This window comes from Schistocerca americana, chromosome 3 (genome assembly GCF_021461395.2).
Source record: "Schistocerca americana isolate TAMUIC-IGC-003095 chromosome 3, iqSchAmer2.1, whole genome shotgun sequence".
Taxonomy (NCBI): Eukaryota; Metazoa; Arthropoda; class Insecta; order Orthoptera; family Acrididae; genus Schistocerca; species Schistocerca americana.
Window position 1 is genome coordinate 812,374,477 of NC_060121.1, and position 27,570 is coordinate 812,402,046.

At 39.4% G+C, this 27,570-nt stretch overlaps 1 protein-coding gene across 9 annotated transcripts in view; it reads left to right on the top strand.

Moving 5' to 3' along the window:
- LOC124607083 (inositol polyphosphate-5-phosphatase A) overlaps positions 1 to 27,570 on the top strand; it is a 323,688-nt gene that overhangs the window by 210,807 nt on the left and 85,311 nt on the right. For all 9 annotated transcript variants that reach the window (XM_047139269.1, XM_047139272.1, XM_047139265.1 and 6 more), the window contains 2 exons: positions 16,509 to 16,685; positions 26,340 to 26,405. In XM_047139269.1, coding sequence (XP_046995225.1) covers positions 16,509 to 16,685; positions 26,340 to 26,405 — 243 coding nt within the window. The remainder of the gene's footprint in view (positions 1 to 16,508; positions 16,686 to 26,339; positions 26,406 to 27,570) is intronic.

Genomic DNA, 27,570 nt, shown 5'->3' on the forward strand with positions numbered 1-27,570 from the left:
GTCCTCACCTCCGTCAGCTTAAGTGGAAGTGTTGGCAGCACCTCAATGCTCTCCGCTGCTTGAGCAACACCAACTGGGGTGCAAATCGTTCTACGCTGCTGCAGCTCTACAGAGCCCTTGTTCAATCCCGCCTTGACTATGGGAGTGTGGCTTATGGTTCAGCAGCACTCTCAGCATTGCATTTACTCAACCCAGTGTACCACTGTGGCATTCACCTAGCGACAGGAGCTTTTAGGACAAGTCCGGCTATCAGCGTCCTGGTGGAGGCCGGAGTCACTCCATTGCAGGTTAGGCGTGCACAATTGCTCTCCAGTTATGTTACACATATTTGTAGTTCTCCTGCGCATCCGCATTACCGTCGACTTTTCCGGCCCACAGCAGTTAATCTCCCTGATCGGTGGCATAGGTCAGGGCTTACAATTGCAGTTCTTGTGCGAACCCTTCTCTCCGAACTGGAGTCCTTTCCGTTGCCACCTATACTTAAGGTTCATTCACGAACACTTCCATGGTGTACACCTAGGCTTTGGCTTCGCCTGGACCTTTCACATGGCCCTAAGGACTCAGTTAACCCTGTGACTCTCCACTGTCACTTCCTCTCGATTCTCGACACGTACTGGGGCCAGGAACTGGTTTACACCAATGGCTCGATGGCTGATGGTCATGTTGGCTTCGCCTGTGTTCACGGAGGACATACAGCACGGCACTTCTTACCAGATGGGTGCAGTGTTCTCACGGCAGAACTGGCGGCCATATCTCGTGCTCGTGAGCACATCTGCTCATGCGCAGGCGAGTCATTTCTCCTGTGTACTGACTCCTTGAGCAGCCTACAAGCTATTGACTGGTGCTACCCTCGTCATCGTTTGGTAACGACCATCCAGGAATCCATCTATGCCCTGGAACTGTCCAGTCGTTCAGTGGTGTTTGTCTGGACCCCAGGTCACCTCGGAATCCCAGGCAATGAAATTTCCGACAGGCTGGCAAACAGGCTACGCGGAAACCAATTACGAAGATCAGCTTCTCTGAAACTGACCTGCATTCAGTATTATGCTGAAAGGTTTTGCGGCTTTGGGAGATAGAATGGCATAACCTCAGTACGCACAACAAGCTGCATGCCATTAAGGAAGCTACGAATGTGTGGAAGACTTCCGTGTGTGCCTCTCACAGGGACTTTGTGGTTCCCTGTCAGCTCCGCATTGGCCATACTTGGCTGGTGCATGGTTACCTCCTCCATCACGAGGACCCACCTCAGTTTCGCTGTGGCTCACGAATAAAGGTCGTCCATCTCTTGCTGGACTGCCCACTTTTAGCCGCTCTGCAGCGGACTTTTAGCTTTCCCAGCATCCTACCTTCAGTGTTGGGCAACAATGCCTCAACGGCAGCCTTAGTTCTACGTTTTATTCGTGGGGGAGAGTTTTATCATTTGCTCTAAGTTTTAGCACATGTCCTTTGTCCCTGTGTGTCCTACACCCTAGTACTTTCAGGCTGGAGGTTTTAATGTGTTGCAGAGTGGCTGGCTTTTCCTTTTATCCTCATGGTCAGCTAGCCATGGTAACCTGCTTTCTTGTTTTAACCTCTTCTACCTGTTTCTTGTGTCTTTGTGGTTTTCTTGTCCTCTTTTGTCCATTTAAGTGTTTGTTGCCCTTCAGTTGTTGCTGTGGTTTTTCCTTCCATTCTGTTTTGTGTTGTAATTCTCATTGCCGTATTCTCGCCCTTGTGGCATTATTTCCTTTGGAACAAGGGACCGATTAACTTGTAGTTTGGTCCCTTCCCCCTCTTTTAAACCAACCAACCAACCAATCTGTAGAACCTTTCAATCGACATTCCTGGCTGGGAGGGTGCCCACTGCTCACACTTACAGAAAGATTGTAGTGATTGGGCATTGCAGTGATGACTGCAGTGACAGCACACAGCATTTGATGTATTTATGTTCAGTGATATGTATTATCTCTTTCGGTTCGTAGAAGCTTGATATTCCATGGTCTTCAATACTAAATGTTGTATTTTATCTGGATATGTCGCTTTATGATTACTGCTGTCTTAGTATAGTACAAATACACAACGAGTTTAAACTCAAGAACTCTTAAAGAGTAATTTTGTTTGTATCATGATTTCTACATTCCTACTCTGCTATTCCCCCCCCCCCCCCCCCCCCTCCCCCCTATGAACCATGTACCTTGCCATTGGTGGGGAGGCTTTGGTGCCTCAACGATACAGACGGCCATACCGTAGGTGCAACCACAATGGAGGGGTATCTGTTGAGAGGCCAAACAAACGTGTGGTTCCTGAAGAGGGGCAGCAGCCTTTTCAGTAGTTGCAGGGACAACAGTCTGGATGATTGACTGATCTGACCGTGTAACATTAACCAAAACAGCCTTGCTGTGCTGGTACTGCGAACAGCTGAAAGCAAGGGGAAACTATGGCTGTAATTTTTCCCGAGGGCGTGCAGCTTTACTGTATGATTAAATGATGATGGCGTCCTCTTGGGTAAAATATTCCGGAGGTAAAATAGTCCCCCATTCGGATCTCCAGGCGGGGACTACTCAAGAGGACGTCGTTATCAGGAGAAAGAAAACTGACGTTCTACGGATCGGAGCGTGGAATGTCAGATCCCTTAATTGGGCAGGTAGGTTAGAAAATTTAAAAAGGGAAATGGGTAAGTTGAAGCTAGATGTAGTGGGAATTAGTGAAGTTCGGTGGCAGGAGGAACAAGACTTCTGGTCAGGTGACTACAGGGTTATAAACACCAAATCAAATAGGGGTAATGCAGGAGTAGGTTTAATAATGAATAAAAAAAATAGGAGTACGGGTAAGCTACTGCAAACAGCATAGTGAATGCATTATTGTGGCCAAGATAGACACGAAGCCCATGCCTACTACAGTAGTACAAGTCTATATGCCAACTAGCTCTGCAGATGATGAAGAAATTGATTAAATGTATGATGAGATAAAAGAAATTATTCAGGTAGTGAAGAGAGACGAAAATTTAAGTCATGAGTGACTGGAATTCGAAAGTAGGAAAAGGGAGAGCAGGAAACATAGTAGGTGAATATGGATTGGGGGGAAGAAATGAAAGAGGAAGCCGTCTGGTAGAATTTTGCACAGAGCATAACTTAATCATAGCTAACACTTGGTTCAAGAATCATAAAAGAAGGTTGTATACATGGAAGAATCCTGGAGATACTAAAAGGTATCAGATAGATTATATATTAGTAAGACAGAGATTTAGGAAACAGGTTTTAAATTATAAGACATTTCCAGGGGCAGATGTGGACTCTGACCACAATCTATTGGTTATGAGAAGTAGATTAAAACTGAAGAAACTACAAAAAGGTGCTAATTTAAGGAGATGGGACCTGGATAAACTGACTAAACCAGAGGTTGTAGAGAGTTTCAGGGAGAGCATAAGAGAACAATTGACAGGAATGGGGGAAAGAAATACAGTAGTAGAAGAATTGGTAGCTCTGAGGGATGAAGTAGTGAAGGCAGCAGAGGATCGTGTAGGTAAAAATACGAGGGCTAATAGAAATCCCTGGATAACAGAAGAAATATTGAATTTAGTTGATGAAAGGAGAAAATATAAAAATGCAGTAAATGAAGCAGGCAAAAAGGAATACAAACGTCTCAAAAATGAGATCGACAGGAAGTGCAAAATGGCTAAGCAGGGATGGCTAGAGGACAAATGTAAGGATATAGAGGCTTATCTCACTAGGGGTAACATAGATACTGCCTACAGGAAAATTAAAGAGGCCTTTGGAGAAAAGAGAACCACTTGTATGAATATCAAGAGCTCAGATGGAAACCCAGTTCTAAGCAAAGAAGGGAAGTCAGAAAGGTGGAAGGAGTATATAGAGGGTTAGGGCCATGTACTTGAGGACAATATTATGGAAATGAAAGAGGATGTAGATGAAGACGAAATGGGAGATAAGATACTGCGTGAAGAGTTTGACAGAGCACTGAAAGACCTGAGTGGAAACAAGGCCCCAGAAGTAGACAACATTCCATTAGAACTACTGATGGCCTTGGGAGAGCCAGTCATGACAAAACTCTACCATGTGGTGAGCAAGATGTATGAGACAGGTGAAATACCCTCAGACTTCAAGAATAATATAATAATTCCAATCCCAAAGAAAGCAGGTGTTGACAGATGTGAAAATTACCGAACTATCAGTTTAATACGTCACGGCTGCAAAATACTAACGCGCATTCTTTACATACGAATGGAAAAACTGGTAGAAGCCAACCTCGGGGAAGATCAGTTTGGAATCCATAGAAATTTTGGAACACGTGAGGAAATACTAACCTTACGACTTATCTTAGAAGAAAGATTAAGAAAAGGCAAACCTACATTTCTAGCATTTGTAGACTTAGAGAAAGCTTTTGTCAATGTTGACTGGAATACTCTCTTTCTAATTCTGAAGGTGGCAGGGGTAAAATACAGGGAACGAAAGGCTATTTACAATTTGTACAGAAACCAGATGGCAGTTATGAGAGTCGAGGGGCATGAAAGGGAAGCAGTGGATGGGAAGGGAGTGAGACAGGATTATAGCCTCTCCCCGATGTTATTCAATCTGTATATTGAGCTAGCAGTAAAGGAAACAAAAGAAAAATTTGGAGTAGGTATTAAAATTCATGGAGAACAAATAAAAACTTTGAGGTTCGCCGATGACATTGTAATTCTGTCAGAGACAGAAAGGACTTGGAAGAGCAGTTGAACGGAATGGACAGTGTCTTGAAAGGAGGATATAATATGAACATCAACAAAAGCAAAACGAGGGTAATGGAATGTAATCAGATTAAATCGGGTGATGCTGAGGGAATTAGATTAGGAAATGAGACACTTAAAGTAGTAAAGGTGTTTTGCTATTTAGGGAGTAAAATAACTGATGATGGTCGAAGTAGAGAGGATATAAAATGTAGACCGGCAATGGCAAGGAAAGTGTTTCTGAAGAAGAGAAATTTGTTAACATCGAGTATAGATTTAAGTGTCAGGAAGTCATTTATGAAAGTATTTGTATGGAGTGTAGCCATGTATGGAAGTGAAACACGGACAACAACTAGTTTGGACAAGAAGAGAATAGAAGCTTTCGAAATGTGGTGCTACAGAGGAATGCTGAAGATTAGATGGGTAGATCATGTAACTAATGAGGAGGTATTGAATAGGATTGGGGAGAAGAGAAGTTTGTGGCACAACTTGACTAGAAGAAGGGATCGGTTGGTAGGACATGTTTTGAGGCATCAAGAGATCACAAATTTAGCTTTGGAGGGCAGCGTGGAGGGTAAAAATCGTAGAGGGAGACCAAGATATGAATACACTAAGCAGATTCAGAAGGATGTAGGTTGCAATAAGTACTGGGAGATGAAGAAGCTTGCACAGGATAGAGTAGCATGGAGAGCTGCATCAAACCAGTCTCAGGACTGAAGACAACAACAACAACAACTCTGCTATTCACACTTAAGTGCTTGACAGAGGGTTGATTTAATCACTTTCAGATTATTTCTCTGCTGTTCCATTCTTAAATAGCATATAGCAAAAACAGTTGTCTTAATTTATTACGAAAGTCATTTCTCCCATTGTAGGTGGGAGTCAACAAAATATTTTCTCCTTTGAATGAGAAAGTTGGTGATTAAAATATTTGGTGAAACTATTTCAGCACATTGAGAAGAGCCTTTGTTTTAATGATCGCGAATCCCATATTGTATCCATGACACACTAATCTCTTTTTCGCAGTAATACAAAACAAGCTGCCCTTCTTTGAACTTTTTCCATGTTGTTTGTCAGTCCTATCTCATAAGGATCCTGTACTGCACAGTATACTTCAGAATAGGATGGACAAGTGTAATGTAGGCAATCTCTTTAGTAGATTTATTGCATCTTTTAACTGGCCTGCCAATAAAATGCTGTCTTTGGTTCATCTACCCACAATACTTTCTATGTTATCATTCCAATTTAAAGTGTTCATAATTGTAGCCACTAGGTATTTAGTTGAATTGACAGCCATTAAATTTGTTTGATTTATCATGTAACCAAAAATTTGAGTTCTTTTCAGTACTGAAGTGGATGACCTCACACTTTTCATTGTATTGAGTCAATTGCCACTTGTCACACCATACAGATATTTTGTTTCAATCATTTTACAATTCGTTTTGATCTTTTGATGACTTTACTAGACTATAAATGACAGCATCATCTGCAGACAATCTAAGAGAGCTGCTCAGATTCTCTCTTAGATCATTTACATAAAGGAGGGACAGCAGAGGACCCATAAACTTCCTTGAGGAATGTCAGATATAACTTCTGTTCTACTTGATGACTTTCCATTAGTTACTATGGACTGTGACCTTTTTTAACAGGAAATCACAAATCCAGTCATTCTCCACAGGCCAATCAGAAGCTGTCTGTAAAAACGGTGTCAAAAGCCTTCTGAAAATCTAGAAACATGGAATCAGTTTGAGATCCCTGTTGATAGCAATCATTACTTAGTATGAATAAAGAACCAGTTGTATTTCACAAGAGCGATATTATATGAATCTTTGCTGACTGTGTGTCAATAATTTTGTTTTCCCCCAAAATAATTTATAGTGTTCAAACACAGCATATGTTCCAAAATCCTATTGCAAATTGACATCAGTGATATGGCTCTTTATTGAGCAGATTACTTTTATTTCATTTCTTGTGTATTGATATGACCTGTGAAACTTTCAAGTCAATCAAGAGGTAGATATGTTGCTTATGGAGCAGTTACATCAGCGTACTTCGAAAGGAATGTAACTGGTATACAGTCTGGACTGCAAATTAGCCTTTATTAAGTGATTTAAGTTGCTTCGCTATTCTGAGGCTATCTACTTGTGAGTTACTCTTGGTGGCAGCCATTCTTCATTCTAATTCTGGAATATTTACTTCATCATCTTGGGTGAAGAAATTTCAGAAAACCATGTTTACTAACTCCGCTTTATTTGTATTGTGAAGATATTGACTGTGTCTTGCAGCTGTTGTACTTTGCATACAACCAGAAACTCTTGGGATTCTCTGCTAGATTTTGAAACAGTGTTTCATTGTTGAAACTATTAAAAACATTTTGAAATGTTGTTGAAAGAGAAGGTGGTATTGTCTCCCATTTATATCCAAAATGGATTAGGATTATTAACAGGTACCCTGGAAAGTATAGAGGGTCTGTATAATGCCACACTTGATAAACGCTGCTACATTAAAACTACTAACAAATCTTTTGAGAGCAAAGAAATTGATGGAATACTCCATTGTTTCTTAGGGTTTCGTAACATGCTGGTATATGATGGGTATTACTATGGGAAATGTAATGATATACCAAATAAAAATGGTGATGAATCATCAACAGGCACATAAACAAGATGGAAAACTTTGTCAACTTTTGGACAAATTCTTTTTTGAGCAACACACACACACACACACACACACACACACACACACACACACACACACACACACACACACACACACACACGAGAGAGAGAGAGAGAGAGAGAGAGAGAGAGAGAGAGAGAGAGAGAGAGAGAGAGAGCATGTTGTGCTGTGGTCAACTCTGTTCTTGACCGCAGTGTGGCTGTGGCTGTTCATTCGGGTGGGTAGTTGGTTGGTGGTCATTCCCACATAAAATGCTATGCAGAAATTGCAGCAGATCTGGTATATGCCATGACTACTTTCACAGGTGGCCCTGCCTGTGATGGGATAGGATAAGCTTGTGACTGGACAGGAGAAGGATGTGTTGTGTTGGTGTATTGGACAGGTCTGGCACCTGGATCTTCCACCGTTACATTGCCCCCATGGGGCAAGGGGTTGAGTGTGGGTGTGGCTTGTGGGTGGACGAGAATATTACATTAATTGCATGGACAGCAGAATATTACTTCAGTAGGGGTGAGAGAAGTTGTGGGGAAGGATGTTCCTCAAGCAGGCACAATGATAAATAGTTAAAGCCCTGGCGAAGTGTTCATTCCATTGTTCCAGTCTGGGATGTTATTGCGTGATAATAGGGTGGGGCTGCTCCTTTTATAGCTGAAACTTGGGGTGGTTGGAGGGCTGGGGGGTGTGATGATAGGGCACAGGAAATCTGTGGTCTGAGTTTGGGTGGGATTTGTGCTCATCTATGAAGGCATTAGTGAAACCTCAAATGTACTGGGCAATAGTATTCTCGTCACTGCAGTTATACCATCCATAAGTGACCAGACTGTGCAAGGGTGATTCTGCAAGAATATTTTAAAAATTTGATAAAGATGAAAATGTTAAAAATTCTAGGTTGCTTCTTCCTGAAAAGTGGCTCAGCATAATTTGTCAGTTGGTAGAATAAATTGAAATGAACCAGCATATGTAGTCCATTAGTGTAGGCAAATCACAGCATCAGTTATTCGCAGGCAGGGTCGACATGCCTCAAAGGTGACACACCAAGACACAGACACTTAAATAGTGTGACTGAGCACAAGACATCAAAGAGATACGAATGATGAAAGATAATGCACATCCCTAGAGATATGCTCAGGAGTTTGAATCTCGCCGTGCACAGAACATCGACAGTATTACTATTATTAAAATAGCTAGCAAGACTGATATTAAGACAGAATTTTTGTCTCTCCTGTAATCTGTTCATTTACTGTATTTTTCATTTTTCCCACTATGTGTCATAATCTGAAACTGTTTCTGTACATCCAGTTCCTACTCTTATCTTCTTATGTACAAAACTGAGAGGCTTTCTTCAGTTTCCAACAAAGGGTGGACAGCTCCATGTATATGCCTGGCTATGGCCAACTTGTGGAAATTATTAAGCTGAAAAGCATGCCAGTGTTCCTTGTACCTCAGCTTTAAAGATCTAGCAGTCTGACTGAAGTATTTCACATTACAACTGTTGCACCAAATTTTTTAGATACCACCTGTCATATTTACCATCTTCCTGTTTTAAACTATTTCTCAATATACATCGTAGTGTTTGTTGATTTTACCTGTGTACTTGAAAGCTGAATATACATATAATGTCTGTCCACTCATGCCATATCCAGTGAAATGTTTCAAATATTGCACGTTTGGGTGCATTACTGTTATGTGCAAACTTTACCCTATCTGCTACAAAATGTGAAATGTCAGTCCATGAATGCCAAAGTTAACTACAATACCTGTTCCATTAATCAGATGCTCTATTCACTTTATGGAGTGGAGTGGTGTATTCAGGATGTGAATAGCACCACAAATAGTAACAGCACAGCACATATGTTGAAACAATGTTAAGTTTTCAACAGAATATAGTCTCCAGTTACTTGGGGGAGGGGGGTTGCTATTCTAGTGCCATAACATAGACTCAATAGATCCTAGGAAAGGATGAACAGCTGTTCCAATTCCTTCATCAATTCCCATGAAGACAGTGGGTGAGATTTTGAGGCACTCATATTGGAACATTAGATGCATAAGTCTGAAAAAGTTCCAGTGTAATACTGTGTTGACATGAGTGTTGGTAAGAACTGTTTTCCTCTTTCTGTGGTTGAATTAGGTAAGTATAGTTGCCAATGATAAAATATTTGTATTTGAAAAAGGGAACTTTAGCCCTTATACAAGCTGTATTGACAGAAGTTTGAGCTTTGTAACACATGGGAGACAGATTATTAGGAGATAAACATACTTAAATGTAACTGTACAAGAAATGGATATTAATTGTTAGATATGCCAAGTTGAGATTTTTTCAAAAATAGTAGTTAAAATATTTATGATGTTATGATAGAAGATTGACATTGATATTCATAAGTTTGGTGACATAATAAGAATCTTGTGTGAATGCCTATATTATATCCTGGATGAAGCTCTGCCTCTGAATAAACTGAGTGTGCAATGCAAGTCAGTGTCGTAGATTTCAGACTGGAACTGTTTAGAATAGGACATTTCAAAATCACATTTGAAAAAGTCAGAGAAAATATGAAGGATATCTGGGATTATGTGATTTTAAACAAAATTTGGATACAACTTGTGGTGTCATATATTAAACTAAGATTGCTCTAATTTCTTTGAAAGCTCTCCTAATTTGAAATGCATCTGGGACATAACTGAATAGTTTCTTCTTTAAATGTCAACTGAGCTTATGCCAAGATTTCAGATTCATTTCAATGTTAATTATTTCTCAACTTCAGTAGCTGTTGATCTTAATTCAAATTTTCTTAATCTCCCACATTGGGTATGTTGGAATTAGAAATTAAGTAAAATTTGAAGTTTTAATAGGATTCTGTTTTAGATACATAGTATCTGTTATTAAAAATGTACATTCAGAAGTGAATCAAATACATGATGGTATTTTTCCTTGAGCATGTGCAGCACAAACAATATGATGTATCCATGCTGTCGATGGCTGTTCATCACTGAAGTGTTGCAGACATTTCACTTTGTTCTCTTTGGTAACAGGGTGTGTTCTTGCCTTGATTGTGTGCCTTACGCTGATACTGCTGCGAGCTGTGGTGCATGTAGTTTGGAGCAGGGTTTAACATTGCTGGTTGTTGTGCAGCGTGTCACCAGTTCAAACCAACCACCAGCAGTTATTTGTTATTTAGTCTCTATCGTTTGTAGAAGATTCTTGAAATACCTTATGTTTGTATATTCTGAAATATTCGATGTTTGTATAAATAGCTGCACTCTCCTTCCAGGAGGTCAGTTCTGTGTTAGCTTCACATTTGCTTTCAGTCTGTGTGTTAAACTTCATTGACGATCCTGCCATCAGATTTGGAATTGATTATGGATTAAACGTGACATTGTTTGGTGGAGATGCCAGGTACTTCAAAACATCTACATCTTCATGGCCCCAATTAGGCAATATAAAAACTGTCACCTATACAGACACGAAATGGAATACAAACAGTACATTGTTCCTAAAATCTGTATATTCCAGGTAAAAGGATTCCAAAACAGCAGAAAGTCAGCTGCACATCAGGCATCACTCTATGTTTAATGAAGATGCTGGTCAGAATCTAACAAAATGGCTGAAATGATTTGAGCAAGTGGCCAGATATAACAGGTGGGATGACATGTTGTGTTTAGCAAATGTATACCTTTACTCGGACAGCTCAGCCCAGCAATGGTTCGAGAACAATGAAGAGAAGCTCAATACATGGGATAAATTCCAGGCCAAATCGAAGAAAATGTTTGGCTACAATTAGTAGTAAGTCCACTTATGGAACAACAATGGAAGAACAGGGCCCAACGTCAAGGGGAAATGACACATACAGGGTAACAATTATTGAACTGTATGAAATAAATTCGTCATAAGTTTTGAACAGTTTGCATTAGGACTTTCAAACTGCATGGTTGGCTGCACAGCATGATGGGAATTAGTATGTTGGTTTAGCGACAAAGCCCAATTTTATTTGGATGGGTTTGTCAGTAAGCAAAATTGGTGCGTTTCGGAGATGGAGAAACCGAATTTCGCGATCAAGAAATCTCTTCACCCTCAACTGGTGACTGTGTGATGTGCAATTTCCAGTCATGAAATAATCGGTATGACATTCCTTGATGGCACTTTGACTACCAAATGGTACGTGAAGGTTTTGGAAGATGATTTCACCCCCATTATCCAAAGTGACCCTGATTTCGACAAGATGTGATTCACGCAAGATGGAGCTCGACCCCATCGAAGCAGGAGAGTGTTTCGTGTCCTGGAAAAGCACTTTGGGGACCACACTCAGGCTCTGGGGTACCAGAGGCCACTGGCATAGGCTTCGATTGGCCACCATATTCTTCAGATCTGAACACAATACTCATTTTTGGTATGGCTATATTAAAGACATAGTGTACAGCAATAACTGAAAACCATTGCTGAGCTACAAACAGCCATTCAGGAGGTCATCAACAGCATCGATGTTCTGCCACTTCCGCACATCCTGCAGAATTTCGCTATTCATCTGAATCACATCATCGCCAATGATGGCAGGCATATCAAACATGTCATAACCTAAATACGAATATCTGTAGTGACGTTTACGTGTTGAATAAGTGAATAAAATGTGTGCACCACATAGTTTGTAGCTAATTAAGATTTTTTATTGTTTTTTCCATATAGGTCAATAATTGACACCCTGTATGTACAGAGTATTTTGACCCTGTGCCACATCGTTAATCCTAACATGAGAGGAGTCAATAAAATCTCACAATTGTTGAAAGGAGTCACAGAAGACATGTACCAAGCTATTCTGGTAAAGAATGTCATAGTGATTGAGGAATTCATCAAATGGTGCCAGTGAATTGAGGAAATGTAACAGAACAGGTTCGGATAAAAGAGGTATGACTGACTGCCGACTGTGGTCCCTACGTTAATTGTGGACTGCCACTATGTGCTCACCTCTCTCCTAGACCAGATAGTAAGAGAAGAGATATGGCAGTGTGAGGCAGCCAGCAATGTCAGACAAGTACACAAGAGATATCAACCTTGAATGTTGATCTGATTCATCAGGAGATAATAGTACATATTGAAGAAGAGATTATCAATCTTTAGAACCAATCTCCACCAATCTCTGAATGTACCAGGAAGAATGAGCTAGCCCATCGCAGACTTATGCTGCAGCCATCAGATGACAACCCAAGACTCAACCAGTACAGATACAGCCAGCCCTTACGCCAAGCAGAATGTCCCACAGAAGTACAGGCATTTGGAGGACAGAGGAAAGATGTCAGTGTTTCCATTGTAGATGCCCTGGACACTTTGTAAACTACTGCAGAGAAAGGAGGTGACTTCAACCTCACCACAGTTCTATTCATATCAGTCAGCTTCAGATGATTATGGTAGAACTGTGGGACAAATTCCACCATAATTACCAGGACAAGGTTGCTCCCTGACACTCCACAGCCAATCCCCTTTCCCACAATGAGGTACAATCCATTTGCCTAGCCATTTATTTCAGGAAAACCAAGCTAGGTGACCATCTGTGGAGTGGAGACTGCCACAGATGCAAATTCTCCATGGTCAGGAGTCGCCAAGATCTCAGGAAAGCTCATTGATACCATCATCAATGCCCAACCTGCGTGGGCGCTAGTCAACTCAGGAGCTTCCTTTTCTCTAATGTTGGATGCTTATAGTGGTCAGCTAAAGATTATTGTGTTCCATGGTATGAAAACAACTGTCCTGAAAGTCGCAAATGAGAAATGCATCCAGCCAATAGGAACATGTGCCACAAGACTTAGTTGTCAATAACAGAACACAGCCCCTCAAATTTGTCGTTTTGTCAGACTGTAGTCAGAATGTTATTCTAGCGTGGGACTTTGTGCTAGCGTAACAAGTAGTCATAGACTGTGGAAGATCATAGCTCCAGATTAATGAAGCAAATAACAACATTGCCGTGGGTGGTTGTTTGCCATTGAAACGTCGTTATCCCTCCATCATTAACAAGACGATTTCCAGTTGCAATTTAAAATGCTCAAATAAACTGTGAAGCTTTTAGTGATTGCAAAAAAGCCACATGGGCTCACGAAAGAATTCTACATCCCAGCCAGCAGTGCTGATAAGCAATGTAGATGGTCAAGGAGGACATTGTATAACTAATTGTCACAAGCAGCCATAACTCATCCCTAAAGCTGTGTTCACAGGAACAAATTAGCATCACATTACAGAAAACGCAGTGAGGAAACTACTATTTAACTGCTAATAGGACCTAGCCTGACCGAGAAACATCGGTGAGATATGGCTATTTTACCTCAATTGTTGAATGCCTTCAAATCCGAAATGGAGAAAAGACAGACCATGGTAAAACACCATATCAACACTGAGGATCATCTGCCAAGAAGCCAGCACTCAATGTCTCCATCTGCATGACTGATAATCCAGAAAGAAATGAAGATGATACTGTAAAGTGACATCACGGAACCTTCAGAGATTCTGTGGTCTTGTCCTGTGGTCCTTGTGAAGAAGGATGGCATATGGTATTGCCATGTCAACTACAGCTCTCAGCTGTGTTCATGCAAGCGCGCTACTGCCAAATTGAGGTTGACGATGCTGAGGAGGAAAACTCTGCATGATGGCCTCTTTGAATTCAGAGCTATATCATTGTTACTATGTAATGCTCCAGCCATCTTTGAACATATGATGGACAACCTGCTTTGACACTTTAAAAGGACAATGTGTGTTTGCTATCTGGGTGACATAATCATTTTTTCGAAGGCATTTGAAGAACATCCAAGTTCCCTGAAATCTGTGTTGAAGTGTGTTCAAACTGCAGGTCTCCACCTGAATCCTAGACATTGCCTCTTCACCAACCATGAAATAAAAATCTTGGGCACCTAGTTAATGGCAGTGAAATCTGTCCCAAACCAGAGAAAATAAGAGCAGTCACTGATGCTTATGCTTCCATACTAATCTCCAAGTCCAACATGAACTACTGTACATCCAAGAAAGAGTACCTTGAACCTGTTTTAGCCATCAACAAGTTCTAGTCACATTTATTTGGCAAACCACACACCATTGTGACAGTTCACCATCCTCTGTGCTACCTGACTATCCCGAAGGTAGACTGACAAGATGGGCACAGGGGCTTTAAAAGTACAACATAGGGTGAAGAAGTATGTTTTTTTACTAAGTGGTGTACTTAGCTGCTGTCTGTGCATAGTACATTTTCACCATTTTGGATCTGCCAGTTACCTGTTATAAATCTTGCTGATGGAAATTGTTCTGGTGGTCTCGCTACTCTGTCCCACTGCTGTGTTCAGACTTGCTTTTCTTGCGACCTTTGATCCTTGATGGATAGTACTGAAATGTGAGACCATGCGACTACTTTAAGCTAATAAATTAACTTCAAACTCTCATTTGCATTTCTCTTTCTTTAGAGTCTTCAAGTCTCACAATGACAGAGCCCAATAATTAGAGCTCAAAGTAGTTAAACCAAACATCAAACATTAAAACATCTGACCCTTAGGTTGTACACGGAAGTTCTCTTTAACATGCAAGTGATACATTTGTTTCTGGGTGCCTGCTGATATTGTCCACGGCCGTCTTACTCCAAGCTGTCCATGACACTGCCAACTCGGAGTGCCAAAGCATACACGTAGCCTCATACAGCAAGTGAACGTTGTGCATCGTATGACTCCTCACCACTGCCCTTGTTGTTACTGCGCATGCACCCTCTGTACGAACACAGACTAGGGCGCACACAGTATCAGTATGTGCTCCTCTTTATATACTGTGGAACAAATAGCTACTATCACAATCATCTTTAGCTGGTACGAATATTGATAGTGGACAAGTGTATTTGATAAAATGTCCTGTTACACTACAGACATCAGAATGGTATACAAAGGACACATACAAGGACACTGATTCCCTTTCAAGAAATTATTAGACAGAACACAGCAGCATAGATGAAATCTCGGTCATTGGTGCATTAAATGACATTGCTGCTGAACAGAGGGGTTTGCTAAAGTGCTATTTCGGTCTGTATCATATCTTCTGTCACTTAGTAGACTTCACATATGAAGTTGTGGATTATGACCGGTCATCGAAAGGACGAAAGTGCAGAGACATCATTAATGTCCTCCATATGAATGCCTACTACAGTCCAGAGGCACAGATTGAGTTCAGAGGTTCAAGGAAACTGAAGACCCACTCAACAATTGTGAAGCTTCAGAGGATTGGGATACCTTTGGTGCTTATAATAATGAAGAGGATGTGACGAGAAAGCTAGAATCCGTCAATGCTGCCACACTGAAGACCATTAACGAGGTTTAGATCCAGGTTACTGTAATCAGCTCTAATGAGATCTTCTGAAACAACAGACCACTGTTTCTCCCAGAGAGAGCAATGCCACAAACTGTGGTGCATGCAATGTGGTGTTGGGGTGAGCATCACCTCTGGTGTGCTGCAGGCTGACAGTTTATACTCGACCACCACCAATTACTTTTTCTAGTACCTATCATTTCTGGAATGTTTTTGAAACACCTGATGTTTGTAATGTTTTTATAAGTATTTTGAAAATCCAGTTATTGTATAAACAGCAGCACACACTGTCCAGGAAGTCAGTTCTGTTTTGGATGTCCTTAATATCAGTAATAAACATGCTTTCAGTACTAAGCATTGACCTTTATTGAAAAACCTGCTTAGGTTTGGAAACAGAAATGTGACAGTATGCTTGTCAGCTCAATTATAAGAACAACAGATAGAGTAACACAAAGATTAAATACATTTAATCACTTGCAGCAAATTTTTCTCATTATCATCTTAAACTAGTGTCCTATTCATTCAGACAGTGCATTTTCTATAGCATAAACTTTTGTTTGCTTTCATTGACATTTATGTACAACCCATTATTGACCAGTAAAGATTTTCAGAATTTATTATTTAAACCAAATTACAAGAACCAGTCCCAATTTACTTGTCCTTTCGCACCCAAATACTTGAAATCGTTGAAGTCCTGTCTGTTTATTTTTGTCTGACCGATAGCATAGTAACAGATACATGTGTGTAATGAACAGCTGAGAATGTTTAATGTGTGGTGCTTAATTATTTATAAACATTTTTGTCTTCTTTCAGCTGAGAGAGTTTGATAAAGAATTAGAGCCTTTCAGTGGCCAGCTTTTTGAATTTGTCATAAAGTTCCCACCAAGTTATCCATTTGAAGAAAATGAAAAAGGAGCAAAGCGCTATATGCAGACGAGGTGTCCATCATGGTGTGATCGGGTGGTACTCAGCTACACAGCAAAGTCTCTAGTAAGTAAATTAGCAAATTCAAAGTAGACATGAAACATTTGTAGTTTGCATGCATAGAAATTGTGTAATAATTTACAAACTGAAATGACCTGTTGCCAAAAGGTAGAAAGCTTCTGATTTTCCCAAGAGTTAATTGTTTGTTTGAGTGAAAACAAGTTACCTTAGTGAGTGAGGCCACTAAAACTTCTAGAGCTGTAGTTGAGCTGTCGTGTCCACAAGACTGATTATTTTGTCATGTCTTTATGTGACTTCTGGTCATTTCAGTGTCAGATCAAAAGTTAAACAATGGGATTCCAGGTTGGCATATCAACAGTATAAGGGAAAGATCGTTTATTACTCACAGTAAAGATGACACATTGAATTGCAGACAGGCACAGTTAAGATACTTACACATTACCTTTTGACCAGAGTCTTCATCAGAAGAGGAAATACACATACATTCATTCACACAAGCAAGCACATCTCACCTATGACTGCCATCTTTGGCTGTTTGGATTGGAATGCAACTGTCAAGTGAGACAGAAGCAGCAGACTGGAGGGGGCAGGGAAGGGGAAGGGATAGCCAGGGTATGAAGGGGTAGAGAGAAGAGTGCTATCTGGCAGAGCATGCATGGACTAGAACTGTCAACAGATACTGCATCAGGAGACTGTAGGGCATGTAGGTGGGGAGTTTGGGAAACAAGGAATGAAAAAGGAGAAGGCTGGGGAAGGGAAAAGACAGATGGGCGCGAAGGCAGAGGCAGCACACAAACAAAACATGGTGGGAGACGAGAATAGGGAGGTGATGATATGACAGATGGTATGGGAAAACTATTGGGAGGAGGAGAAGATTAGTGTTTAATGCTCCATCAACAATGAGGTCATTAGAGATGGAGCACAAGGATCCACATGGCTCGGATAGTGGAGCAGCCATTGAAATAAAGCGTGTTACATTCAACTGCATGTTGTGCCACAGGGTGGTCCAATTTGATCTTGGCCACAGTTTGGCAGTGGTCATTCATCCTAGTGGGCAGCTGGTTGGTAGTTGTGCCAATATAAAAAACTGTGCAATGATTGCAACAGAGCTGATACACGACATGGCTGCTTTCACTGATGGCCGAGTGGGATAAGTCTGTGCCAGGACTGGAATAGGAAGTGCTGGGTGGATGGATTGAGCTTATCTTCCACAGGGAAATGATTCCCTGATGAATAGGGATGTGGTTCAGTTGTTCCAGTGTGGGGTGGTATTGGGCGGTTGGGGGTACTCCTTTGTAGCTGGTTCTTGGGATGGTGGAAGGATTGGAGGTGTGAGGAGACATGGCACAGGAAGTCCATTTGTGGACTAGGGCAGAGGGATAGCGCCTGTCTATGAAGGCCTTGATGAGACACTCAGACTAGGCAAAGGAGTTCTTGTCACTGCAGGTGCACATCCCCAGGTGCCCAGCCTGTGTGGAAGGGATTTCTTGTATAGAAGGGGTGACAGCTGTCAAAATGCAGGTGGTGGTTGGTGGGTTTAATATGGCCAGAGGTGTGGAGAGAGCCACCAGAGAGGATGTGGTCAACGTCCAGGATGACAACGGATGGGCGAGAAGGTGTTGAGGTTATGAAGGAATGAAAGTAGGGTTAAGATTAACTGTTAGTAATTATGTATCTTTTCCATAATTTTCTAGCTGATACTCTTGGAAAACAAGAAGTCACTTGGAGTAAACTTATTACAGCAAATTAAACATTCAAGCTTTGGAGATCTGTGTACAGACTGTTTTTCTATTTGCAAAAGGAACTGAAAATAAGAGAAATTGAACCCGAACCTCGCCTTTTGCATGCACTGGCCTTACCAACTAATTTAGTCAGATATGACCCCCAACTTACCCTCATAGCTTCAGTTCTGTCCATATCTCTCTACCACTTTCCAAACTTTACAGAATACCTCCATCATATCTTTCTTACTAGCACACCTGGAAGAAAGGATATTACGAAGAAATGTCATTACCACACCTTAGAGTTTGTTTGTCAGATTAGGAACATTGCAAATGAATGACAAGATTCCGGATTTGAGTCTAGTGTCACACAGTTTGAATCTTTCAACATGATTATCGAAGAGTGTTGTTAGAATTGCTGCTAGTAGAACTGAAATAAAGTAAACAACAGTGTCTGTTTTATACACTCCTATTTCAAATTTAATTAGTGAGTAAATAATTGTGAATAGTTACTGAGAAATCTTACCTGGAGATGTAAAGAAAAATTTTGTTTTACAGGGAAAGTGGAATGAAGAAGAAAGATAAAGTTAAGACTGTAGGAGAATATCTACAGGAAAGAAAGCAAGGTCCTTTGTAGGGCCGGCCTTAACCATGTCCACGATGACTTATCATGATTTATCTTTGTGTTGTCAGTACTGGCTAGGCAGTGTCAATATGTAGACAAGGAGATGTGGAGTGCTTCTTGACATCAATGTAGGGTGTGAATGGACATGCATGACCACCTTGCACAAAGCAGTTACATCTATGGGATTGTGGATTGAACAGTTTACAAGAATTTTGGTTTTTTGGTTATTCGTTGGCTTGGATCAACACCCTCAACATGGACCGAAATGTTTGTTGGAACTTTCTCAATGACTTAAGTGTTGCCATTTATTCCTGGTTTGATGAACTCTGAGGCACCCAATCATACCTCAACTGACCTTCTGAATCACTTAATCCCATAAAAATGTTTGGAACTATTTGGAACAGCAGGTGAAATGTAGCACTGAATATTCCCACAGTTTGGTAGCTCTGTGTGGTCTAATCATCAGTGAGTGAGTGTATCAGGCTACTTACTTAATTGTAAAAATATTCTTCTGCAGTGGCACCTTAAACTCATAGTATCTTGCTGAAAACTGAAAACTGTTTGGACTGCTTAACTATGCCGAGAAAAAACTGACGCAATACCTTGGGTTTTATGTTCACTCAGTGGCATATTTATTATGATTAGAACCCAGTTGTGTGATACCAGTTCTGTGTACAGCCTCTCATATAATTACCAGTTGGTTGCAAATCATTGAGTCATCCAAGCAAGTAATCCTATTCATTGATGATGTCTGACAGTAGTACAGTAATTCAGTGGTAACTTTGAGACAAATTTATACTTTCACATAACAGTGATTAAATGTTTATTGACATCACAAGCAACAAAGGAGATGTGGAGTGCTTCTTACCATCAATGTAGGGTGTGAATGGACATGCATGACCACCTTGTACAAAGCAGATCTATGGGATAGTGGATTGAACAGTTTACGAGAATCTGCACAAATATTCAGATGCAGCAGTTCATGAGCTAATGCCAATTCTTGCACATAGGTGTACAATTACTCACAATCTAGGTGTACATAATAACAGATGATGATGATTTTACTCAAGTGGGTACTGGCCATGAACCTTTTACAACGTATTGTGACTTAAAAAGTGTTGCTTTGGTGACTGCTAGCCATGCATATAAAAGAGCGGATTATTACACAGACATGTTCACTTGTTGAATTCTAACCACCAGCTGCCGATTTGTGGTCAGCATTAGGTATACAAAGACTGCTGTATCTATAATTAATGTTTTGTTTATAATACTGCAAAGTGAGTATTAAGTATTGTTTTCGATCTCTTGATTCCAATAATAATTCGGTTTAAGTGTATGATGTGTGATGAGGAAAGTATTAAAGCTCAGTGTACTGTTTGAATGATACATCGCATACCTTTGCAGTGGTGGATTGCTTACTTTCACGTAAAATTTCCATGTTTGTAATTTTGAAAATCTGGGTTATTTCATAATTAATGGGTTAACTGGAAAAACAAATGCATTATCTGTGTCAGTAAAATTACGACAAAGGAAGTACAGCCTCAAATTTTGGAACAAACAAACTGAAGAGCTTCAATGACAAAAGCATTTTAGGGTGCAGTATAATTTTAATAACGGATATTTTATTAGTTAATCTGTTTTTGGAAAAGTTAAAGTGATTGCCGTAAAAAATGAAATTATGACTATCCGATAAGCTATGTTACGTTCTTCAGATTTACGGCTGATTAGCTCATGATTTTTTTTCCGGTCACATGGCTGTATAACAACTTCAATTATTTATTTCAAGTAAACAAGTTTTATGCCAGGGGAATTGGTATTTGTAAATTATGATGTACATAATAAGATCACCTCAGTTATTAACTATAACGAGAATGAAAAAGCTCCCATCATAGCACAAAAAAAAGTCAGTATGTTCCAATTAGATTTACAAATTTAAAAGAAGGGAGCTAGCTTTTCAACTTACCTGGCAGCTTCAAAGACATTTAAATCGAAACATTTTGACATATTCATGCTTGTTTTACTTGTAACATAATGCAATATGTCAAGTAAAGTAACAGGATACAAGATGTCATGTCGTATAACATGACATATTCCATCAAACATGCCATTTGTTATGTCGTGCAATATGACACAAAGTGTCTGGCATACTTTCTGTTGTAGATGCACCCACACCCCTGGATACTTCCTGTTGTAGAAGCATCCCACTCTGAGGAAGAACATAAATTTGTATTGTATTTGCTTTTACACCCCTCACCACAAGTGTAACAGGGGGTGGGTTTGGGGGAGAAATGATCCCCTCAGGGAAAAATCAACCCCTCCCAGAAATCAAAAAATTGTTTTAGCATACCCCAGGAACAAATCCACCCTCAGAAATTTTATCTCCCCAGAAAAACTTCCTTAGTTATTACATATGTGCTCTTCAGCCATATGATATTATATATTGTTTACTCTACTAGATTTTGGGCACAGGATCAGTGACTTCACCCTATAAATTGAAAGATGCAGGTATGCTAATATCTTGCATCTAAGAGACCTCACTACACTGGGGAAGTAGAGTTAACTTGTAAAATATCGTATTTACTCGAATCGAAGCTGCACTTTTTTTCCGGTTTTTGTAATCCAAAAAACCACCTGCGGCTTAGAATCGAGTGCAAAGCAAGCGGAAGTTCTGAAAAATGTTGTTGGGTGCCGCCATAACTTACTTCTGCCATCGAATATATGTAGCGCTACATAGGCATTCTTTATAGGCACAAAGATAAATACTGGCACCTAAACCTCTGCGTCAGTAAATAAATTAAAAAAAAAAGGTGGAAGACCAGCTTTTTTTCTCCGCCCCGAGTTTCGACCACTGCATTTTCATACATTATCCAATGAAGTATATACAAATTCCGTATTGTTCATCTTCAAATGTAGCAGCATTTCAATGTACTACGAAAACCCGAGTGGCAAGACTGTTGGGGATATTTGTCAGTATGGCCAACTCTACGTTCTGGATTTTTTCCTATCTGTGAGAAGAGATGGTTGCTAATAGGAACTTTTATAAATTGTGAATCACATGCAGTATTCTCGTCACCATAAGAATAATACGAATATAAACATTTTGCCATGTACTGTTTCGTATTGGCTGCTATCTCATTTAAAACCTGTCTGCCTAATAAACTACAAAACTAGAGTGAGACAACAGCAAACGCGGAAGAATATACATATCATGTCATATTTATATTCGTATTATTCTTATGCCTAACAGTGATACAGTCAGAAATGAAGCACGGCAATTGGCTAGATTTTTAAATCTAAGATGACTCTAATTTCTGTGCAGAATCTAATGTACTAAAGAGGTGCCTGCAAAGATTTTCAAACGGAGAAAAATTTTCGCTAAACTCTCGTTCAGAACATCTGTCATACGCAGTATATTATTTGGTTCTTGTTGATCATTATCAAAGAAAGCAGCAGTGCAGGTAACAACAATCTCTCTTTTTTTTTTTTAATTGTAAGCGGCGGTAGCGCGCACAAAAGCAAGCCATGACGTGAGCAACAACAGGCCGTAAACACGCAATATCAGAATGCGACAAACAATGCATGACAGTACAGTAATGCATTTTCAGCTTAGAGTGACGTAAACACCTATAATAAAGAAAACTGCGCTTATCAGATCAAAGAAAAATAAGCAATCAATTCAAACCAGACAAAGCACATGAAAAAGGAAGGGTACCCGTATAAATACGGACGGAGCACCTGACGCATAGCAATGGCTACCTGGTAAAGCTTAACTGCTAGGCTTACGACTCGAACCAACCTACTGTAGCTGTATCGTCATTCATTCGATCTAAATTGTCTCTCATATTACAATGGACCAACTTTGTTTCGATTTGGAGATGCGGCCTAAGACTTTTCTCTCTCCTTGAATTTTGAGTCTCAAATTTCAGGTGCGGCTTAGATTCGGGAAATTTTTTTTTCCCTTGATTTTGAGTCTCATTTTTCAGGTGCGGCTTAGATTCGAGTGCGGCTTAGATTCGAGTAAATACGGTAGTGTAAATATGCCAAGATTGGGGGAACCGGCATTGCCTTCGATTTAGACTTGCTCATTCATCCTTTTTTTCATCTTTGGTGATGTGGGAGTCTTCCAGTCCATTGATTGACACTTTGTTTCTGGGCCGTAATGGGAGATCTATGTCTCATCATATGTGACAACATGTGTTACCAAGTCCGTTCTTCATTGAGTCATTCCAAGACATCAGAGAAAATTTTCTTCTGATGGTCAATTTGATCCTGAGAGAGGTTTTTTGGAAGCCTTAGTGTCTCTTTGTTCATGTTCCATGTCTGCTATCAATCAAATGCTCAGACGTTGGTTGTATCGCACAACTCATTAACATTGTGGATGTTTGCTTCGGATCTTGAACTCGCAGATAGACCGAGGTGTTCATCATCTTCAACCACTCCCTGACCTTCTGAAAATCATTTGTGTCATTCAGGAACTTGTGCACGTGATACAGCATTATTACCAAACATCTGCCAAACATATTAAAGGGTTCTGTTGGTGACTTTTTAACTTCATGAGGAATTTTAACTTAATACCCTGCTCGATTTTTAAGTTCACCATGCTCACAGCACTACTGCAGAACAACGTGTTCTTCATCGAAAGCCCAAAAGCAAACTAAAGCAGACTGAAAGGCAAAATGAATGGTGGCTCCTCTTGAAGGTTCAAGGTCAACTGCAGTTCAGAACCGGCCTCCTCCCATATGGCATACAATAGATGGTGAACCATCTTATTATTTAACTGCTACACATTGTACATTATGTGCATACAATCAATTACTTGAAAGAAAAAATATTTAAAAGAGTAAATTGGTAGCAGGTGTATCAAATCCACTTTATTATGTTTAAAGTACCTAAAGGAAGTTGTGACTGTGTCTTTCCTTCTGCATTGAGGCCATTATCAATGTTAGAGGCAGTATTACACAGTTTCTGTGTGTCTAATGGGTGTGGCTAATATTTTGTTTAGTGTTCTTATTATTAAATATTCCTGTTACCAGTTTCAGCATTCACATGTTGAAAGCAGTTCTGATATTTTTATAATAATAATAATAATAATAATAATAATAATAATAATAATAATAATAATAATGACTTAGTCAAAAATATTTACTGAAGCTTTATTTTAAATAATAACTAAATAACCAGTTGTCTGCAAATGTGTGCTGTGTGGTTTCTGGAGAAAGTAATAATGTATTTTCTTTAAGCTGTTATCTCCTTATTGCTTCATAAAGACAGTTGTGTCCTGGAAAACAATGACATTTTGTCTGTGCAGAAGAGTGAAGTATTTTTATTTGAGGCACAGTTACTGACTGTGATTAAAATCATAATTGATTTTGGCAGCAAATTTTGTGTTCATGTCATAGGCAAACAAAGCACTCATGACATGCAGTGTGGCAGTTCAGAAACCGGTTATGATTGTAATCATATCATGTGATAATGTCTCAAATGAAAAGAAATGTGTGGTTATTTCCTGTTGACAAGAATGTTATATTGATCAGAAATGAAGTTTGTTTCCCACAGCAGAAATATATTATAATTAGTTTATCAGTAGATGTTCTCAAAAGCTCAAGTAGCAGCCTCTGTACATATGTATAATATACTCTGTAAGTCTCTTAATAACAAGCTGATCTCACGACTATGTCATTGGTTTCTTCTTGGAATGTGACTAACATGTTTGTTGTATTGCAGAAACAAGTGTGTTAACTGCATATCAATGGTGAAACAAGCCTGAATTATTCTTCCTTGCACATTGCTATCAAAATAGCAACACCAAAACACCTTCAGCATGTCATACAGCTTTTACATCATGGAGCTGTATGACATGTGGACTGTTTCTCCGTGAATTTTACACTTTTTGTCACTCAGTTGTGCCATTTTAAAAATAGTTTAAAATATATGGTGGGTGAAGAATCTTAATCTTATTTTCTATCCTAAAACCATGTTAGGCAATTGTCTGGTCATGCTAAAAGTTGAAGTTCATCAAATTGTTTGTCAAGCCACACATGAATAAAGCTGTCAGTGTGGATTGTTCGCCTAGAAAATTCACAAAATTAACACCCAAAATTTATTCTTGTAGAGTAGCATTAGAACCATTAGAACTATGTCCTACACTTTCATAGAGCCTTTTTCAGCCATTATGAGGGTGATTCAGTAAGAAGGGTAGCAATGTCTGTAACGGGTACCTGAATAGCCTGCGAGACTTACATTCCACATCTAGATAGAGGAGATGATCAAACCTTTTATACATCACCAGTGGCTGGAGGTAACTGTGCTATTTTGTTTTGAAATACAGCTTAAAAATTGAGACATAATGGATATATGGTGGCAATGGAAATGTAAAGTGTAATAAGCTCCTTCCCTCCCTCCCTCCTTCCCTCCCTCCCTCACTCACTCCAACTGCAGATGATCACCAGTTAGTGAAAGGTTATGGAGTAACTGCAACGTCACAGAAACAAAGGTGGTTTTGGTGCAAGGAATTCGAGAAAGGTAGATTAGATGTAAAAGATGTGCAAAAGTCAGACACATCCACCTCAGTTGACCGAGAATGCTTCGTTGAATTATTGATTCAAGCCAATTTATTAATTCATGCAAGGCAAATTGACACTAAACTCAAAATTTACATCGGCAGTGCAGTGGATATCATGCACATCACACTGCGCTACCATTGGGTACCATGGCAATACTTGGATGAGAATAAAGCCAAGCAGATAGGATTCTCTCTCCAACACTTAATGTGGAATGTGGTGGAGGGTGCTCTATTCCTGCACTGTATCATCAAAGGGAACAAAGTGTGAGTGCATCATGTGACACCTGAGAAGAGAAATCATCTATACATCCCATTTCTCCCTCACACCAAAAGCTCTAAAAAGCATTGTCCATTAAGAAAGTTATGAACACAGTATTTTAGGACATGCTGGTTGATTTCCTCAGCTATGGAAAGACTGTGAATGATGTGAGCTGTTATGCCATACTGGAATAGTACTGTTAGTATCTTGCGTAAGAATACAAGTGTGATGAGTTGGAGAAAACGGAAAGGTGGAGGAGGTCACTCAGACTCCATATAGAAAGGGATCCACCTGAATCCCTTGCTTTCCATATCCATGTTCAGCCAAACCATTGCCATCTAGTAGATGAGCAATTAACAGAAAGTAGAACCTTATAAAAATGTTAATAAAAAAGAATGATAAGTATATGTGTCAGATTTATTTGTTGTTTCAGCAGATTGTTGATGTAAACTCAGTACATTTATAAGTTCTTGTTACATTTGTATACCTCCTTGAATGTTTGAAGAATTAGTTTTATATTTCTCTGTTACAGATATGTAATCCCAATACTGTAGAATATGGACTGATGGGCATTAACACCTGTATGGGAGACCACAAGGTATAAATATTAAATAAAATAGATACACACACACACACACACACACACACACACACACACAAAATACTTGTGATGCTCCTCTTGCATTACTGTAAATCAGTACAATATTGCCTTTTAGCTTTGTTCGCTAATCTCACATTTATTTATATTGACTGAAAATTCTTAGTACAATATGAAATTCAGTATGTAACACAATCTTCCCACTTTGCATTTTCATGTCTCTTTACGATAATTAAATGTACAAGAAAAACCAGTTCTGTATCAGAAGAATGGTGCTTTGATGTGTGGAATAGAAAAAGGTATAATAATCAGGGCAGTTATATGTAAAAGAGAACATTTCTGATATTTCTTCAAACTCATAAAGTGATGGTCTTTGACCGAATTTCATTTTTCTTTAAATTCATAAAGTGATTATCTTTGGCCCTTTTTTTTTTTTTTTTTTTTTTTTTTTTTTTTTTTTTTTTTTTTTTTTAAGTAATGCTCAATATTTATTTGAATATTGTAAATAGGAAAGAATTTTTCTCTTTGTCTTGCATGACATTACACTTGTGATACTCATTGTGTATGATTTTTATAAGCTAGCAGCTCTGTGCTAGTAATTTTAAGGTAAATTTTCAGGGAGTCAAAACGAAGTTTTGATTGTTTTCTTTCTGTGCTACAGCAGGAAAGTACTGTTGTCTAAACAAAATTGGCAAAGTCCTACATTGAGCATTGTTGGCAAGTACAGCTACATTATAAATAGTGGCAACACCTTCACCTTGTTAAGGTCAATGTTGATTTACAGCAACAACATACTATCACACCAATAAGACATACTATACACAACATTGAAAATTAATACCAATTGAACATTACTCACTGAATTGCAGGTCGGTTCCATCATCCAGCCAATATTTTTTATGTCCCCCTCCAATATTTTTTATGTCCACTTCATGGTAGGTGCCAATGGCCTTTAGCTTCTCTTGTCTCGAAGTGTACAACACTTGTGCATATTATTTGTAATCTTTAACAGTATCATTTTAGTACAAACTAACAAATATGTATCACAAAACTTACAAAATTCATCTTAGTTAATTTAAGGACATTCATTTTATAGGAGTGAGAGGAGATTATTATTTTGAGTAAGTGATTTTAAATCATTCAGACTTACAGGAAAATGTTCTCT